The following is a 20,618-nucleotide window of genomic DNA, read 5'->3' on the forward strand; positions in this document are numbered from 1 at the left end:
CACTTTAGCACTACAAATACTTGTAAATTATTCAGAGATTAGGGGTTCGTACTACACTTCGCGTTGTCCGATGACAATCATACTGCTAACAGCATTACCAACACTGACGTTATAATCAACCTGCCGTCTAAAACACTCTAATGGGTTTAAATTAAAATGAGTATCCTCTCTATATTCACATTTCATGTGGAAGGAAAGTGTTTCACCAGTGTTATTTCATATCATCTATGGATGTAGTGAGTGAGTAAGGAAACATATGCGTTTGTCAAGTATTACAAACTTTTATTTTAATGTGATGTTTGTTATTATACATGTCATGAGAACTTTTTACAAAATGACGTTACAACTAGCGAATGTTAATGTTGTCTAGTCTACACATAATTTTCTAAAACTCCCTTCTATTCCAAAGATATCTTCGTATGTCTTAGGTGTTCCAGGACGTTTGGATTCTTCTGTTTTCCAATGTTTAGTACTCAGTAAATATTTTCTATGCCGTACTATCTCTTCATTCCATCGAGCTACAAATTAAAAACACAGTAAGTACATACAAATAAAACCAAAATGGTTAATTTTTATAAGATTTATAAGATCGTTAACTTACTTCCGTATATCTTGTATTTAGAAAAATAGTTGAAGTTTGGATAACACTCATATTGCTTCTACTTCAAAATAGGCCTATCAATTTATCGAATGATTTTTGAACTTAAATAAATTAACTAATATTAACTCTGCAAAGATGTTATTTTCTTCTAAGAATGCTTGTGTTATGAATATGCTATAAATGTATTCTATAAACACTAAAATTTAATAAAAAAATAATAAGGTTGTTAGTAGTACTTAAGATGGATAAACATAATTAATTTGTAAGCAAAGCTTTCGTGACTAGCATAACGCTTGATACATATACACTACAGAACACTTTCAGTAAATATCCATTTCATATCTTCTTCCAGATAAATGTAATTATATAGTATGTTATTATTATCTATGTTTTGAACTGTCATGTTGATAGAGAAAACTATCTTGAATTGCAATTATGACTATTTAAGGAATCGGTAAAAAGATGCTGGAAGTTAGTACGATAAAAATGCCAACAGGGAGAAAATGTTTGGCATAATCTGCAATTCCACCATACTAATAGTTTTGCTTACTAAACATAAAATTGTTTTTCTTTCAAATAGTACTACGCCATATTATTACTTATTTCAAATTTACGTGTTAGACGAAACTGTACTGTATCATATTTATTATTCACTGTTATGAACGACGAATACTACAGCATCACAAATATCTGAAATCTTGAGAACTTTACAAGAGTAATATGGTAAATAGGACATACAGGACACATGCAAAGACACTTGTATTTAATATTATGATCATTGTATGATACATTTCGAATAATTGGTTAGAAGTCATAGGAGATTCAAAATATAACTTGATTTATAAATCTACTAAAAAAGGTTAGATAGCTATCAAATCTAGTCATATGGATGACATTCAAAAGATGTAGAGATCAAAATTGCGTTTACAACAATTTGATATCTCAAATAGTTCCGAGTATAGCAAAAGCACTGGTGTTTGCAACACTTCTTAAATATGTAATTGGAAGCCCTCAATGCTTAATGCTCGAATTCTGAGGTCTTAAGTCTAACCATGATAACTACCCTTGTCCTAATAACAAATGGTAATTCATTAACTATGTTAAGCATCATCAGTATCCATTTGAAATGATTAAATTGAAGTTGCACTTAATTTACGTTTGAACTGTCACAACATACCTAGATATTACTATAGACGTGCATATATATATGTTAATATTCTCATCTAAATATGGTTTCCACCTATGTTCTATTCTGGAATAATTAAATTGAATAATATTTTTTTCAAGTTCCAATAAAATAATATATACTTAAATCTACATTTTTCTTTCTTCCTTTCTTTCTTTTTTTCTTTCTTTTTTTTTGCAAAACGTTATCTTTTATTAGTGTAAAGCAAGCAAAGAAGCACAAGTGGCAAGATCCATTAGCATAACTAGTTTCTATTAATAATTATATTTCCTATTATAATTAGAGTATAGGCTTGGGGCATTTGCCTTTATAATTAGAACAGATTGATGAAATGAGGAGTTCATAGCACAAGGAAATCAAATTTAATTACCAAAGTTGTTGGAAAAAGATACGTACAATTTGTACTTTACACTTAACGTTATGGAAAGAATAACAGTTTTCTACATTATGGTTATTTACAATATCTGGACATGAGTCTTGTAAGTTCGGAAACGAGCTTCAGTAGATATTTTAAAGATGAAGTATGTCCAAAGTGACCAAAAGTGAACATTCAGTTGTATATTGAACGCGTCAAATGTGGCTATAACACTGATGGCTCTCGATAGCCATGGATCGCAAAGTCACAGGTGTTTAGTAAAAGATTACGGAAGGTTAGAAGAGTAAGTATGGCAAGTGAGAACGGTTCTATATCATCCAGTCAGTACTGTAATATCATGTAGTACAGAAAGTGATGTGAAGCACGGTAAAGAATTGTTCACGAAAATGGAACAGGATGCACAAATAAAAAAAATGAACAGGTAGACCTAGTGAATAGGACTATGTTACGGGCTGTTTGAAGTATATAGTGACGAGGTATTGCCATATCGAAAATAACGTGAGCAATGTAGATGTTTCAGGATAATCGTTCAAAACAATGCACGTTCATGGAACTCTTAAGGGAAAACTATATAATATTTTCTCTTCTTTGTCCAAGGTGAATCATAATTGGATGTTATACGTTAGTTACGGAAGTAGGTATATCCCATAAAAGCATACTCCACATTCTGTTCAATATTCTTTGAGATTGTGAAACTGCTATGCGGTCGATCACTTAGGACCAAGACTGTCAACGGTATGTAATTATACATAACTATTTGAATTGTGACGAAGAAGAGATAGCACCTTCCATTAACTAATCTTCACTCTGCACGAACCCTGGGTCCAGTGGTATAAATCATGATTGAAGCGATAATTCAATGCTTTGAAAGGATGTACTGTCTCCTAGTTCATTGACAGTGCATCCTGGACAGTTTGATAGTGTGGCGATAACATTGTGGCATATACGTAAGACATTTACAGGATAGTTTTGCACGATTAATTATGTCACGGCAAGGTAGTTTATTCATCCTATTGTCTCGTCTTCATTGATTATCATATTTGTAGTGCATGCAGGAGAGAGGGATATGAGTAGTTCCCAACAACAAGAATCTTGCATGATAGTATGAAGACTGCAATGCAAAATCTCCTCTCAATGAGATTACAATCTCTTCGGTGAGATGAAAGTATCGCCTTTGTGAACCATTCGATAGAAAAATCCATGGTTCATGTCATACGGTAGTTCCTATGAAATATCAACAAATAGGAACGATTCCCACTTTAAAAACAAGATTTCACTTAACCCGAATATTGTAGTACTTCTTGTTTCTTAATGAATTTATGTCAAATATCCTAATGATTTCATACATGAATACTTCCAAATAACGCATTCTATTATTTACTATAAAATGTAAAATACAAAAGACAGTAGTAAATATTTGGATGCGTTGTTTCATAATAGGATTAATGTAGTATATCCACATTTTTCAAAGAATTTCAAACGATATTGTGCGCAAAAAATCCTACGGGTGAGAATATTTGCATGTCCAATCATTGTTGAACACTGTATTAGATAAAGAGCAACACTCGAACGCTTATTTTGTGATCATTGAAAACTTTCATTAACTTTGTTTATTTTCTAGAATACTTTTAGACAAATGATTTTCAGTTAAATAAGTATGTAACCCTTTTGTCAAAAATCAGTCATAGGCCTATACTAAACTCGACCTACGACAGTTCACAAGATTTCAATGGTATGGTTTTCCATACGAATCGAACTCTAAAGTCCTGTACTGGTTCGATTCTCGCTCAAACCAAGTGAACAAGCACCATGTGCGTGGATTTTCTCAGGGTTCTTCCGTTTCCTCTCACTTTCTTCATTCAACAATTTCATTCATTCCCCATCAACACTGTCTCCTTTAACCTAGCCGGCATAAACGGGGACGTAAAACTGAAAGATTTCATTTCATTTCATTTCGAATGTCCCGAATGTATGTTTTCAGATCGCTCCAATCTCTAACACTTCAGCCACTGGGATGTGCACTTTTTCATTTTTGATATGTGAAAAAATAAAGCATACTACCAGCAATCCTACTACATGAAACTATTGAAGCATTATATACGTTGATTCAAATTTCGTAATGCGAAGTTTTATTTATTTTCTTGGACTTCTGTCTTTTAACAATTAAATCATGTAAATAAGGTTAAGCTAATTTATCTACGCATGTATGTCAGAAAAAAATAATAAAGACTAGACATAGAGATCAGACAGATGCAGACGCATTGCTTTAGACAAATTAATTACTTTTTTATATATTCAAAATATGCAAGAAAACTATTAACACATAAGATTCGTCTTGATTAAAACCATTGTTTAAATAAGCAATTCTAGATGTTACCAATTAATTTCAATTTAATTGACTAGAATAATTCTTCTGACCACACACACAGCTAATAGATCAAAACTGTTTGAATCTTGGAATCTTGGTTATTTTGTCGATGGCGTCGGATAAATGATCTTCGCAGACGTATGAGAGGCTCCTATCCGCCGAAAGACCTTTTGGTGTTTTGTTAAATTTTCATTATTTTCATTTGATTAGCAAATAGTAGCTCATCCAACATGCATTTATTTTCTAATTGTACAGCCAAGAGTTAGAATTTGGCGAAATAATTTCAACCATAGAACTTGCTGCAATCTGGTAGAACAGTCCCAAAAATTGTCCACGACAACCTAGAAAGTTTACAAATTTTTATCACAGTGGCCTCACTAGGATCTCGAGAATTCAAGTAAGTGTTATGCTGTTCCAATTAAAGTGATATTTTGTGTAGTACCTTGAGACCATGTTTGGTACTTCAAGTACTGAATCTTAGGATCTATTTTTTGGCATCTATGCTAGAGATTGCAAAATATACTTATGTTTTCAACTTGTAAATTATTCATTGCAGCTTTGGTAAATTCAAGGTAGCTAATAAAACTCCAACTGACCAAAGCAGTGTATATATTTTTAAGATTATATATCTGTATTACAATTTCGGCTATGTATCATAGACTTTCTCAGACACTATATAAGAGAAATATCCAACTTTGACAGCTTATATAAAATCTGAATGCAAGTGAAAGTAGACGTGTCTTGTGTATAACTTTAAAAATATATACACTGCTTTGGTCAGTTGAAGTTCTATTAGTTATGTTTTCAGATTATCGTTCACATTGATAAAATTGATCAATCGTCGGGCACGTAAATTGATTTAGTGTCTTTCCATGAGGCCTAATTTTTATATTATAACCTTGTGTTTCTAGTTGGTTTACACTCACTCCTAACCGATATATGTCCAAAGCATTTTCCTTCATTTTGCGTTTTTATCTCCTTGAACAAAAGGGAAAAGGCAAACGCTTTTTCTATCCTTGTCATTTGAAAGCAGATACGAGAACATAACAAAAGTACTGTATTTCCCTCGGTCAGTATGCAATCTTTGTCATTCATACACATTTATTCTAAACAAATCAAGGTCTCAGAAAGAAGAGTTTTAGTAAAGAGACAGAAAAGTTAACTAAAACATTATTTCGTTATAATAACAAAGGAGGAAAGAATTGTATATGGTATATTTATAAGAGACAGAATAAGATTTACCGTTAAGATTTTTCTGTGGTCCTGCAGTTCCTCCAAATTCATCAGGCAACACTTTTGGAGGGACCAACTCAAAAAGCTCTTCTTGATAGTTGTTGCCGAGAATTTTTATCTGAAATCGTTATGAAAATTTATTATATATACTTTTAATTGATATCATACATTAGCACAGATATAATTATATGTCACTTTACTATTATTTAACATTGTAAACAGAATAAAATAAATTCTAGTAACATTGAAACAAGTTAATGTCAACAAAATTTAAAGTTTTCATCTAGATAGTACGTGTCATTTCTATCCAGCCCCGACTAAAATAAAGTTAACATTTGTATTGTTTCCAGGAGGAAACATAATTTAAAACAAATTAATGTAGGCGAGAGAAGGAGAGCTGAGGTAATTATCCCATATGGTGAGCAGCTAATTAGGGATTAGAGCGAATATACGTATAATTTATTATGAAGATTCGTAACAGTCATTATACATGAGAACAGATTTATACTCATTTCAAACGACATTTATATTCATTTATGTTCATATTGATTTCAAATATCGTAATTACCGTAAATTTAACGGAATTACCACCAACCACCTCTTCAGAATGATGAATTTTGGATAATACATTTCTAATACCAGCTCTTACCAGTGATTAGCAGTAGTCACATAAAATCTGTTAGAATTAGCTGTAATAAATATTTCATTTCTGTGTTTGTTTGAAACAATATTCCTTATGGCATAAATCCACCGAATTATAAATCTTTTCAGATAATTCATTCGTATTTTAATGAACGATTAAAACGTAATGAAGGTAGAAACATGTATATTTATTAAACTTTCTACCAGACGTGGAGAATAATTCCTTCAATCATCTTTTATTGAAAGTTGTAAAAGTAGTGGTACTGATACATAGCTGGTTTATGGCGACGAGACATCACGAACTTCCTTTTGCGCGTAGTGTGGAAAACCACTTTATGGAATATGAAGTGCATATAGAAAAAACTTTTCTAGTGATTCAGTTGCTTATCAGTTTTGCATTGAAAGAGTATTAGCCAATACGGGAGAAGGTAAATGAGAGACTAGAAGAACATTCTAAAAAAAATATGTTTTACAGTTCGAATAACAAGGTTCCCTCAGATTTGTTTGCTCATACGGTAATAATCCCAGTAAATATTGTTGATCACAGAAGGTATTATCAATGCTGTAGGTGTTAGTGTATCTTTACATTATCCGCCTTTTGTCCGTCCGACTAAAACTTAGATGGATATTCCGTCCGCATTTATACGGATGGAAAATGTTTGCGAGCAACGTTGCTACTTCTAGCAAGCATTTTTATTGGTTTCAATATTATTTTGTGAGAAAAGGGTAATTCGTAGCAACTCATAGCCTATTGAATGATATAGTTTTTCTCCATGTGATCATGATGGACAATGCAAGCAAAAGATGGTAGAGATCTCACCTTTTGGATCAGAGGTCCCTGGTATGGAACTCAGACCATGTGAACTTGTGGTTGAAAACATTGTGTCCGTGGGTTTGTTAACGGTTTTCTCGTTTTCATGCATGTTTTCACACAACTAATTGTTTCATAATAATTTACTTTCATTAATAACCTGTCTTCTTTAAGATGTTATTCGTAGAATGATAAGTTAAATATTTCATTTCCATTCTTGACCTCCATCAACTTGACAAAAAAAGAAGAACAAGTTTTACAAAATTTAGTTCAGGTGACTTGTAAGCAATCAGTGCCCATAAATTTCCCTATCATGTTTTTCAAGCCTTTTGTATTGAAATGTTTCGTCGACTTAATTGAAAATATATCCATCTTTTGACAAAAGTCATAAATATTACAAATTAGATTAATAATAAGCTAACTTGTCGATGTCTTAACTTAAAATAATGATATGGTTCTCTTGCTTCTTGTATTAATAAAATGATGCAATGATTCCATATTAGTATTACTTTCCTCTATGTATGTGTGCATGTGCGCGTATGTATGTGTGTAGATATGTATGTAGACACACTTCATATTGACCAGACAGAATATGACCACCTACGTAACTTTCGTGATGTTCACATTACATATTCAGGAGAGCAAAAATATGGTTCGGCGTAGAAGCAATGCGATCTGCTTAGATAGTTGGAGGCATGGCGCACCATATCTGCACACATAGGTCAATTAATCTCTTTTAATTCCTCGGAAGGGTCAAGAAGCTTGAATCTGAAGTTCAATGACATCTTAAAGTATTCAACTGGATTAAGATATGGTGAATTTGACGTTCATTGTATGAATTGACACTGATTACTGTGCTCATAGACCCACAACAGCACAATGTTGGCCTTCTGACAAAGAGAGCTTCACTATTGGAACATTTTCATTGCCAACTGGAAATATGGGCGAAATAAATGGGTGAACGTGATCCGTAATGACATTCCAATATATAGGAGGTGTAATGGCGCACTTCACACACACACACACTACGGAGCTAATGGATGACCTTCTGAAGATCCTGAAAATCATAATGATCATAATGGGGTCCCTAACGGAATGTCATCATTCAACTGTGGACATGTGGAGCAACTATTCCCGTATGAGGTGAGGTATTTTGACGCGTTTATTGATGTTATGAAGGCAGTATCAAATATCATCAAGCATGCATTGTTGCACCATTGCTCTGACGATTGTATCTTTTAATTTTAGACCTCAAAGTTACTACACCATTAGTCAAAATATTTAAGATAGTATCTTACTATATATAATCACATATAAGAAAATATTTTATTTTCATTGTAACCCATTTTCGAGTTTGTTAATAGTTACAAAGCTTTTCATTTTTTAATACCTAACACAATTGCATTTATTACAGTACGACTAAAGCTGGTTAACATTCAAATCGTAGCCTCGTTTGTCGGACTTCTGAAGTTAGTAGATTCAATGTCGATATTACGTCTTGTCCTTAAAGGCAAAAAAGTCCTTCACTCCTATTTTCCCCTCCTGTTGTTTGGTGAAGGATCGTGATTTCACGAAGTGCGCACTTGACGAAATAGGTACGGTACTATTGCGAAGAGACAGGATCCAGCATCAGTTTGATGTTATCAAGTCCCTGAATGTCTCATTGTGTTTTCAAGCCGAGTATAGTTTTGAGTTATTCTGTTCCCTCGTAGGGGAAACCATATAGTCGTTGGCACTCTGACAATTATTGGCACTTTCCTTAGTTTTTTCTCTTTACTAAGGAAAAATGAATACGTATTGGTAAAAATTTCCTGCAGCTGGCAGCTTAATCCTCTCTGCCCGCGTTCCCTTTGTTTGTTTTGCCGGGAACCTTTCAGTTGGAGGCAAACTCTAGTCGACAGTGGAAGCTATTTGGATTTTTCAATTTTGCAGGTAATTCTTATACTTTTTGTTAAGGATATCTATCAGCTTAAGAAAAATGTAATTAGTTTGCTATTGTTTAAAATCTTTTAATATTTTTTGCACGAGAGGAATTGGGTCTACTAATTATTCCAATGGTACATTTTCAACCGATTTGTTTGTCCTTTGAGTGAATGCATGGGGTGCCAATAACTGTACGAATGAAAATATAAAATGTCAGTTATTGGCACTAGAGTGCCAATCACTGTCTCTGATGCTGAAGAATAAAATAGCTTGAAAACTGTCCGATAATGCTTTCCATCTCCACATCTATTGTTGGTCAAAATTTTGGTTTCCTACTCTAATAAGTAACAGTTATTGGTACAGTGCCAAGAACTGTATAAATGACCATGCCAATGACTGTAGGAATTTGCAGCAGAATAGGTTCTGGTAATGAAATATGTCTAATATGCCTATTGAAATTATTTGTTCATGTAGTCTAGTCCAGGGGCGGACTGGCAAAGTTTGGCCCATCCGGCTGAGTTACAGAGTTAGCCCACCATCAAAATTTATTATAATAGTTTGAACGTTGAGTTACAGCAAGAAAATATTTTTCAAAACTCAGCTAGTCGGCCATGAAGTGCGCGTGGTCAGACACAAGAATATTTATTAACAATGGCGAGCTAGCCTAAGTCAATGTGAATAACGGTGTAAAGAAACTCCGGTAAAGAAAAGTCTGCTGTGAGATTCAAAACGTTAGTCCCAAACGTCTGGACGGTTATGGACATTGTTGGTGTTAGCAACATGGACATTTAGTTTCTACTTTTTTTTAAAATGGTAGGGCCTAGATCAATGTCAAACTTAAATTATTTCATATAAAATTAATTACAAAACGTTTTCTTATTGTTGCAGAAATCGGCACACAATGCCAAAGATTGGAAGAAAAAGATATTCACTATAACAGAGAAGTGCTTCCCTTGAAGCAATATCAAAAGGTGTAGGAATAAAGACAGCATCGAAGCAGTATGGCGTTCCTCGGTCTACATTACAAATCCATCTGAGAAATCAAGATGTGAAATCATCTTCCGGACCACGACCCATTTTAGAATAGGGAGAACCATTGTTGGTGGAATTGTTAATAAAATGTGCTGAAAAGAGTTTTCCCAGAAAGAAACAGGATATTCTTAAAAGTGTTCAGGGCTTTCTCGTGAAACATCCTCGTCCTAATCCGTTTCCAAATAACATGCCGGGAGATGGATGGTATAAATCGTTCTTTGAAACAAATCGTAAGGTTGCGGAAAGAACGTGCGAATCTGTTACAAGTGCGAGTTTTTGTGTAACAGAAAACGACATAAGATCATGGTTTCATAATATAGAAGTATTTTGAAGCCAATAACCTTACAGATGTTCTGCAGGATGCAACACGTGTTTACAGTGGTGATGATACTAACTTTTAGCTTTGCCCGAAAACTGGAAAGGTGTTAGCGGAAAAAAGAAGTAAGTAACGTGTACGGTGTAGACACGCGAAAATGCAAAGGAGTCTTTAACAGTTATGTTTACTTTCAGTGCTGCAGGTGACGTAACACCCCAATGATAATTTTCCCTTATGTTTGTGTGCCTAATGATGTGGCTCTATCTGTGTCTAAAAGATAGGGTATCGGTCGCAGTGAGAAGGGGTGGATGAAAGACGAAGTCTTTTATGGATAGATAGGTAATGTGTTGTATCTGTAATTAAAATCGAAAAATGTCAAGTTCCCGATTATATATTTTGTGGACGGTCATAAAACTCATCTTACCAACTTAGCGAACTTTGCTGCAAGCTTCAAATTGAACTCATTGCTCTGTACCCCAATTCTACAAGAATATTGCAACCTGCTGACGTTGCCGTATTTACACCATTGAAGTATGGGTGGAAGCAAGTGGTACAAGAGTGGCAACTTTATAATCAATTGCAGTCTCTGACGGAAGCTAAATTTGCTCCTCTGTTGAAACAAGCAGTTGACACTTACATTTCGCCATCTATTATACAAAATGGATTTAGGGCATGCGGTTTACACCCATTTGATCCCAACGACATAGATTACACTAAATGCGTTGCAAAACCAACACAAAAAGTTCAAGAAATACGCGGTGTTAATGAGCAAACTAAGGATGTAGTATTAACCAGAACCGAGTTTGAAAGTATAGTAGGAACTGATGTAATGAGAAGACTTCAGGAAGTTGACAATGAACAAGTCCTTGTAAATAAGAACGAAGAATCCCATGTACTGTATCGCTTATTTCAACATTTTATAGATAATAGTAGGTCTAAGTCTTCGGTAGAGAGATGTGTTAATCTTCAGTCTGGAGAGACAAACAATCAGCAAGGTTCACCTGTATCATCTGCATGTATCCAACTCAATGATTTCAACCACTCAGATACTGCTAGTGATGCTCATACTCTTTGTGAAGTAAACCCTAGTACACCTATCAATGGCAGTACTACAGATGCAAATGCTTTAAAAAAAGATTCCGGCTCAACTTCAAAAAAGTTAAAGACCGAACACCCGTTGCTGCAAGATGTTTTAGTATGGCCAGAAACTCCTAAGAGAAAGGGGAAACGAAGTGTAGAAAGACTGCCGTTTATAATAACGTCTCATAAATATCAAGCTATTTTGCACGACAAAAATGAAGAAGCAATTAGCTGAACAAGAAAAAGATCAGAAAGCAAACAAGGAAGATGTCTAAGAGAAAGGAACAGGAGTTAAAACGCAGAGGAAAAGCATCTGCAAAGAAATCAAAGCATGAGGTCTATCTCGATTGTTCAACGGAGATAAGCGGTCCTTCAACTTCTAACCTCGAAACAGACAAAGGGCTGACTGAATCATTACAAAATGGAACGCTCACAAGGATGCTGAACTTCGATTCGTCATCAGCTGCGAGAAGCAACGTAATATCCTTCAAACACTGTTTTCAGCTATTCTTTTCGGGAAGGATGGATCTTGAATGCAAGTTGTGCCACAGCAAGTATCACAGTCGTTGCATTCCATAGTACCATAAGGAACACATACCAGAAGACATAGAAGATGGAGTTGTGTCACGGATGCTACGTTCTACAGGATGACAGTGAATGTGGTCTCAGATGAGGACGAGATTAATGAAACGGATTGACATAAATCATTGAAACATACAATTTTGTTTGTGCATTTCTCGTTTATTTAATTTTAAAAATATGTTGTGCATTCCCCGGTTTCAATTTGTTTTTACTTCATAATATTCAAGGTCTAAAATGTCTATTTCTTGTCTATTAATACATATAATAATTGATATTACTTCCAGTCAGGCCTACAAGCTTTATTTCTCTCAATCGTATCTTCTACTGTATGCTTTATAATGGTGCCAATAACTGTCTTCATTGGGTGCCAATAACTGTTTTTTGAGTGCCAATAACTGTAAGATCATTGTCACATTACAAAATATATTTTTATTGCCAAACTTTACATTTGTATTGTAATTTCTCAACATACTATTCAATTAGAGATTCCCAGAAAGTATATATTAAAAAATCGCCAGTATATGTTATAAAATAAGTCTGTTATAAAGATATGAATGAAAACAAATCCTTAAAGTGCCAATAACTGTATGGTTTCCCCTATTTCCACCACATAAAAAGCAGGACTATTTTTCTATTTTTGTCATAAGCAAACTTTTGTGCGGTATATTGGTCATTTAGAACAAGAAACGAAAAATGAAATACATTTCTGGTACTTTTTAACGAAAACCGTTTTGTAAGTGTATTGATTTTCTTACAACATTTAGATGGTGTCCCGACAAAACGTACCAGCGACAAAACGTACCACTTGCATTTTCGCGACAAAACGTACCACTTTTGACGACCTGTCATAAATGACAACCTGTCATGGATTAATTAAAGCATTTCTGACATGTATTCCACGACAAAACGTACCACTTATATAAATTACAACCTGTCTTGGACTAATTAAAACATTTCGGATATTTAATCAGCGACGAAACGTACCACTTCCAGCTTTTTTCTTTTTTTCAGCGTGTTCACAGATTTTTCTCCAGATCGAACAAACTTCTCTTAAAGGTTCTGTACGTGACAAACGTAACATTAAACACGTTTATCAGCGAGTAAGAGAACATGAGTCTTCCAAAATACATTAGACCAATGTGTGTGCTTACATATCTAAGAATAGAGAACATAATGTTAAGAAACTACTTCCTCATGAACAGGTAAAACAACGGCAGTATAAGGTTGAGAAGAACAGACAGGTAATATATCGAGTTGTCAAAGTGCAGAAACTCATTGGTAAAAGAGGGCTCATTTACAGAGGAAATGTAGCAGTCTATAAACTGAAAGACACAACTATAGATCATGGAAACTTTTTGGATATTATTCCTTTCTTAAGCAAATTTGATCTTCCGCTTAAAAGTAATTTAGATAAGGTCACCGAGAACAGTCATATACGAGGAAGTAAGCAGGATAGTGGTCGCATAACTTTTACTAAACACGGTGAATTATGTTTTGAATGCTATCAGCACACTTATAGAGAAGATATTTCGAAAGAAGTCTCTCAAGCTTCAATATTTTCTGTTCTATTAGACACTACTCAAGATATAGTAGTTTCAGGGCAGTGCTCTGTTGTTTTACGGTATGTTGTTAAAACGGTTGTTAAACAAAGTATTGTTGTCATTGTAAAATGCATATCTACCACAGGCCAGTGTCCTTGCGGTTTACTGCTGGAAATTCTGCAGAAGTTGAACCTTGATATTAAGAAGTGTATTGGAAATTCAACCGATGGCTCAAGTAACATGCAAGGACAATATTCGGATTTTTTCAATTCACCTATGATCAGTTACACGTGTGATTCAGTTGATTTTGAGTTTAACGGCCCTTTTAGCAGCGAGGCTATATGAGACGGGACATACTGATTTACGGGAAATCCGAAGCACATGAGATCCCGCCAGGAATCGAACCCAGGTCTCCCACGACAAAGGCGCATACGCTAACCGCTTAACCACTAAGGAACTCAGTTACACGCGTGGTGTTACGCTCATATACTCAATCATGTCATATGTGATCTGACAAAAAATTGCATTGATTCTGTGTCATTGTTCTGCTGAATGACTGCGATATTTATGCGTGAGTCTTATCAGCGAATCTGCATTTGGAAGATCAAATATTAACAAAGGCATCTTACAGTTGTTGCGGAAACAAGATGGTAGAAAACACACTGTTTTTCAGAAAAAGTTTGGTCATTTTTCGAACCCAGAAAGTGCTTTGTATACAGAGTTGACCATAATTATTAAGAAAATTGCTTCTACAAAAAATATCAAACCAAAAGTTAGGTGTAAAGCGAAAGGATATATAAAATATATTTTCAAGTTCAAAACAACTCGGATAGCACAAATGTTCCTTAAAATATTTCAAGTGACGACCTCTCTGTCAAACTATCTCCAAATAGAGGGTGCTGCTAGTGTAGTCCTATCGGATGGTGCAGACTACTCTATTCCAATTGAAACAGTAGAGAGATGATTTTGAATCCGTTAAGAATCCAGCATTAAGCTTTGCAGAATGGGCCAATAACAAATTTGAAGACTTAGAACGTGATTTCTTTTTTCTATTGACCTATCGACAATTCGCCTTCAGAGATGGACAAAGATTTTTCCTGTGAATATGAAGATGAAGCTGCTTCTATCCAATGACCAGGTACTGCATCGAAGCATACAACACAATATTGGACATGGTAGTTTCGAGTATTTCTTCAAGATTCAAGAAGCAATGTACCTTATGGACCCTATTTGGACCCTAGACACTTCAACCAAGTAACAGAACTTCCAAACGTGCCTTTCGATAAACTTACATATTTTCTGAAAAACTTCAGTAAAGAAATTTCCAAGGATACTATAAATGTATTCTCTTGGACTTTTGAAGGACGTGGATATCCTTGAAAGTCGGTCTTGATGACGAGCACAACCGAGAAAAAATGATTGTGCTGATGGTGCAAGTGATTCAGAATTAGGAGAAAATACATTTGTTTACAAGGAAAGCGAATGCAAAACGTGTTGCAAAATTGTCCAATGTGCTGCTTTTTAATTTTGCAGAATTGTAAATTTTGCAGTAATAATTATCCAGGTTTCCAACATACAAATTTTTATTGACTTTGCCCGTAACTCAGGTAACATGTGAAAGAAATTTTTCAAAACTGAAATACATTAAAAATAGGCTAACGAGTACCATGTCTCAGGAACATTTGAAAACATTTATGTTGATGTCTATTGAAAAAGATTTATTAAAAAAATATTTCGAATGCAAAAGTGATAGATACAGTAGCATCAAAAACTAGTACACTAAAACATCTGCTAATTTTGTAATATAGTATACGTTCTCCTTGAACTTCATATAATACTTTGAACAATTCAGAATAATATACTGATGAAAGAATATCAGGTTTTAATTGTCAATTGTTAATACTATTGACTTACTGTAGAAAGAAAACTGTGCAAATCAAGTTGGGGGAAAGCGCCCGCGCCCCTCTAATACTATCCGTCCCTGGTCCAGAGCCTGGATAAAGTATGATGGAAATCAGCAAATATTCAAATATTGCATATGCAAGATTCTTGCTGGTCTCAGTCTGGCGAAAATTTGGCAGGTATGGTCTTAGTCTTAGCCTTAGCCTTAGTCTTGGTCTTGCATCGGCACTTTCCTCACCACCAATCTGTTCAACTTTTAACCTCATTTTGGCCGATATATATACCGTCCTATCAAGTGGTACGTTTTGTCGCCTGACATTATTTGATGGCTGATTGGAAGACTCTTCGCAAGTAGCCCTCCAGGCAAGTGGTACGTTTTGTCGCCTGTCATTATTTAAAGTGTTTTTAGAAAACCCTTCACAAGCATCCCTCAGGGTAAATGGTACGTTTTGTCGGTGGTACGTTTTGTCGCTAGTACGTTTTGTCGCGTATTCCATTTAGATGGGTACAATTTTACCACCTGTTCTTGGTACGTTTACTCTTCTTTTTTCGCAAAACATATTTTATTCCTAGTAACCACCTCTCAATAATTTATCCTACATTTTATTATTCATTATAAGAGTCATTTCCGATTAATATATTTTTGTAAACGTAGTAGTTTACCACCTGCATGTTAAACCACATCAGTCGTATAATACTAAGATGAATCTTCTTCGTCTTATTTAATTGATTTAACGACCACCATTTCAACACTTTCCTCCAATGTGCAATGGAGCTATAAAGGTAGCCAAGAAAGTTGTCTCGTTTTTATGGATGTCTCTGATCTATTAGCCTTCACACCGTGAGTTGAATGCGAATAGAGATAAGGCGAAGCTTAGTTATTATTATTGGTATATCCAACACACTACCTGGTTGTGGCAGTTCAGTTACACCGTAAACTTACGTAAGGACAGAGTCAACATGGGACCTCGACAGACAATAATAAGGGCATATATGCTGTACGAGTTCAAACTGGGACCAAACGCCACTGTAGCGGTTCGGGAGATATGTCAGGCATTTGGTGAGGGTGTCGTGACTACGCGGATAATGCAGCGGTGGTTTAACAATCTTGAGGACGGTGAGGAAACACTTGAAGAAATGAAGATCTTCAGGCAGCAATTTAGGTGAACAGTGGCTAGAACTAAAACTACAATTCAGTGTGAGTGGAGAAAACATTTGGCAGCACCTGCATCAACTTAGAAAGCTAGAAGTTGGGTCGATGAGTCTCACATGATTTCACTCCAGGCCACAAGGATACACGAGCAGATACCTATGTTTCCTTGTTGTCTGATCTGAGGAAGAAGCCATTTCTGGACAGGGTGTTGACATGTGATGAGAAGTGGATCCTCTACGAGGGTTCACAGAGCCGTCATCATTGGTTAGGATTCCAAGCACCGGTTCCAAAACAGCCGAAACCGGCATGCAACACAAGAAGGTCGTACTGTGTGTTTAGTGGACTGCTTGCGGCATCGTGAATCGGGAACTGCTACCAACTGGTGAGAGAATCAATGCAACTGTGTGCTGTCAGCGGCTTACCGTGTTGAAGAAAAACTCAAAACTCTGGAGTCAGCACTTAAGAATTGCAAAGGGATCCTTCAGTTACAGGACAACGGTACACCCTACCAGGGTAGGATGTCCCGGGACATCATTCTAGGCCTTGGATGGGAAACACTATTGCATCCGCCATCTCCCCGGACATTGCACCGTCCGATTATCTTCTGTTCCATTTCTTGAACAATCATCTGAGAGGACGTCAATTCAAATCCCTGGTAGAGGTGCAAAATGCACTTGATACCTTCTTCGATTCACGGCCCACCATGTTCTACTGGGATGGAATCCATGGCCTTCCAGAATGTTGGCAGAAGGTCTTCGATGCTGATGGGGTCAATTTTCGACTCTATTACTAGATTAATCTATTAACATGGAGATCGATCTTTGGGAATAGCCCTTAAAGCTTCCCTGATACATCAGAATCTAGATATATTTGCGTTGATTATTTTGTGGGTATATACTAATAAAGAAAGAACATATATTTCTACACCAAAAAGTTATACAGACCCTGCCTATCACCATCAATATATATTTCCTGAAACGGAAATTATTCTTTCAGATATTGTAAACCTAGTACCTTCATCTCAGATTGGACCGTAGCCTACTAAAATAAAGATAAAGAAAATAAATAAGATGTGAAAAACACTTACCTTCTTCTTATGTTTCTCCTCCATATGTAACGTAAAGAGATGTATCACTTGTACTGCGAGAGGATGCACATTTAAGCAAATAAAGTGTTTAAACCTTTCTGGAGATCCTTCCTGTTTAAAACATTATTATTATTATTATTATTATTATTATTATTATTATTATTATTATTATTATTATTATTATTATTATTATTATTATTATTATTATTATTATTATGAAATATGGATAAAATATTAATGAATACGTAACTTACAATCGATTTTTTTTAAAATAAGTAAGTTGATTGATACTTACAGTGCATATTTTAAATTATTTCCACAAACTGAATTGGGAATCATAAAGAAATGGTAAGTTGTAAGTAGAAATTATTAAAGTAATGATATATTACCATCATTTCCTTCTTATATATTATTTTAAGGTAAATATGCACTATATATTCGTTTTGCTTTAAAATAGAAAATAACTTGGTTACTTTTTAATGAATTAAATACCACTTTCTCTGAAGAAAACGAAATATCCTGTAAATTACTAAAACTTATGCAATCGTTGAATTTCTTCTTCTTCGAAAAATAGCATGTAAAATATACTGTCTGCAGAAAATTAACAAATTCATCAATTCGTTTCTCCAAACAAGTTCCTTTGTTCCGCATTGGAAGATTTTTTTCAGAAAAGAATGGTTATACGTAGATAATAATGTATTTTGTTTATGTGATTTCAGTAGAGACAGCTCTAAATAATCCAATGAAATATATTTACATTGTAAAGAAATTATTACAAATATATGCTAAATATGGACACAAAATATATTACTTTAGTCAAAGGAACTTTTATACAACCATCAAATGTATGATTATTGTAATAAGGTAGAACGTGATTTCCATATATGCCTCCATAAGATTAGCACTCCACACATCTTATGTACCCTAACACCTAAGCACTTCTCTGCAGTATTGTAAGACTATGTGATTTCGACGCCCTAACATTATGCCACTCGTTTGCCTTTGCTCCCTCAGTCTTTACACTTCGCGGTGACTTATGAAAAAAATATCCTTACCCAACATGTTTAGCGAAATTGTAGTCTCCTGACAGAACAAATGTATTTAATGCAATAAGAGATAATTTTGCCTAAAAACAAACACTATTTAGCAGTCATATTTTGTATGCTAGGCCGTACTTAACTTGTACGAAAGATTTAATATCTCTATATCATACGTGGTTTCAAATACCATAATAAATGCTTTAAAAATCTGTCAATCTATATAAAGTTGCTTTTCGTGAATGAGGGTTGATTCACTATTTTTATTTTTAAAAACGTTCTTTTATACTATTACCCTATACGTGCAATGATGATATAAAAGTGTATATTTTAGAAGTTTGCAAACGTTAGCGTAGACTTGTGTATGTTAGGACTGGACTATTGACAAACACACCAATAAACCCCATTTTCTTGAGCACTTCTCTTCCTTAATGTTGCCTCTTAGCATAAAAGCATACTAAATGAATTCTAATAGATGAAAATTACTCGCTAAGTTTAGTACCAAAGTTTCTAGTTGTAGTTTTTTGAGCTGAGGTTTGTAATGAAGAAGTGAACTATCAAATTTAATTTCTCTTATATTTTCATATGGTACTATAGTTACTATAACTAAAGTACACTGATACAATTTTTCGACATTTTTTATATTTAAAAAAAGAATGAAATTTGTTAATTTTTGCGATGTATGATACCTCTGATGGTATATCAAATTAATTTATATATTTGGTCTAGGAATTAATTCGTGCGGGTGGACAAGAGATGGCGCAACGAACGGAGCGTCCCACAGTTCCGTGTATCCACACATGCGTTGCAAACCCCTGTCATCGCGTATCGTTCGTAGTATAGGGCAGTGGATTAAAGCGTCAACAACACCAGTTTGTAGTTAAGTGAACATGGCGCAATTTGTGCCTGATAAAGTGTTTTTGCGGGGTGTCCTGCTGCATTACTTTAACATGCAGAAAAGTGCGACTGAAAGTCATCGTATTTTGGTGGAAGTGTATGGTGACCATGCTCTAGCTGAGCGAATGTGTCAGAAGTGGTTTGCACGGTTTAGAAGTGGTGATTTCGGCTTCGCAGACCAAGAGCGAGCTGGACAGCCAAAAAAATTTCAAGACGAAGAATTGACAGCATTGCTCGAGCAGGATTCGTGTCAAACGCAGGAACAACTTGCAGCAGCATTAGGCGTTGATCAAACAACAGTCTCCAAACGCTTCAAAGCCATGGGAATGATTCAAAAGATGTCACATTGGGTTCCACATAAATTGAAAGACAGAGACGTTGAAAGACGAAAAACCATTTGCGAATTGCTGCTTCAACGACAGAGCAGAAAGGGGTTTCTGCATCGAATTATTACGGGTGATGAGAAGTGGATCCATTACGAGAACCCTAAACGAAAAAAGGCCTGGGTGAAACCAGGTGAACCAGGTCCATCACAACCAAAACGAGATATTCACTGTGCAAAGGTTATGCTGTGCATATGGTGGGATATGAAAGGTGTGGTGTACTATGAGCTGCTGCAACCGGGTGAAACTATGAATGGAGAACGTTATCGACGACAATTAATGCGTTTGAAGCAAGCTCTGGCCAGAACACGACCAGAATGGGAGAACAGACATGATAAACTTATTGTTCAACATGATAACGCTCGCCCACATGTCGCAAAACCGGTCAAAACCTATTTAGAAAATGTCGGATGGGAAGTTTTACCCCACCCGCCGTATTCACCAGACGTTGCTCCTTCGGACTACTAC

At 35.1% G+C, this 20,618-nt stretch overlaps 1 protein-coding gene across 1 annotated transcript in view; it reads right to left on the bottom strand.

Moving 5' to 3' along the window:
• Window positions 1-278: 278 nt before the first annotated feature.
• LOC145691855 (alpha-tocopherol transfer protein-like) overlaps window positions 279-20,618 on the bottom strand; it is a 32,586-nt gene continuing 12,246 nt past the window's right edge. Inside the window, exons 4-6 of the mRNA XM_081767167.1 lie at window positions 17,834-17,944; window positions 5,774-5,882; window positions 279-518 (exon numbers count right to left, since the gene is read on the bottom strand). Coding sequence (XP_081623293.1) covers window positions 367-518; window positions 5,774-5,882; window positions 17,834-17,944 — 372 coding nt within the window. The 3' untranslated portion in view covers window positions 279-366. The remainder of the gene's footprint in view (window positions 519-5,773; window positions 5,883-17,833; window positions 17,945-20,618) is intronic.

This window comes from Thermobia domestica, chromosome 8, assembly GCF_964235325.1.
Source record: "Thermobia domestica chromosome 8, izTheDome1.hap1.1, whole genome shotgun sequence".
Classification (NCBI taxonomy): Eukaryota; Metazoa; Arthropoda; class Insecta; order Zygentoma; family Lepismatidae; genus Thermobia; species Thermobia domestica.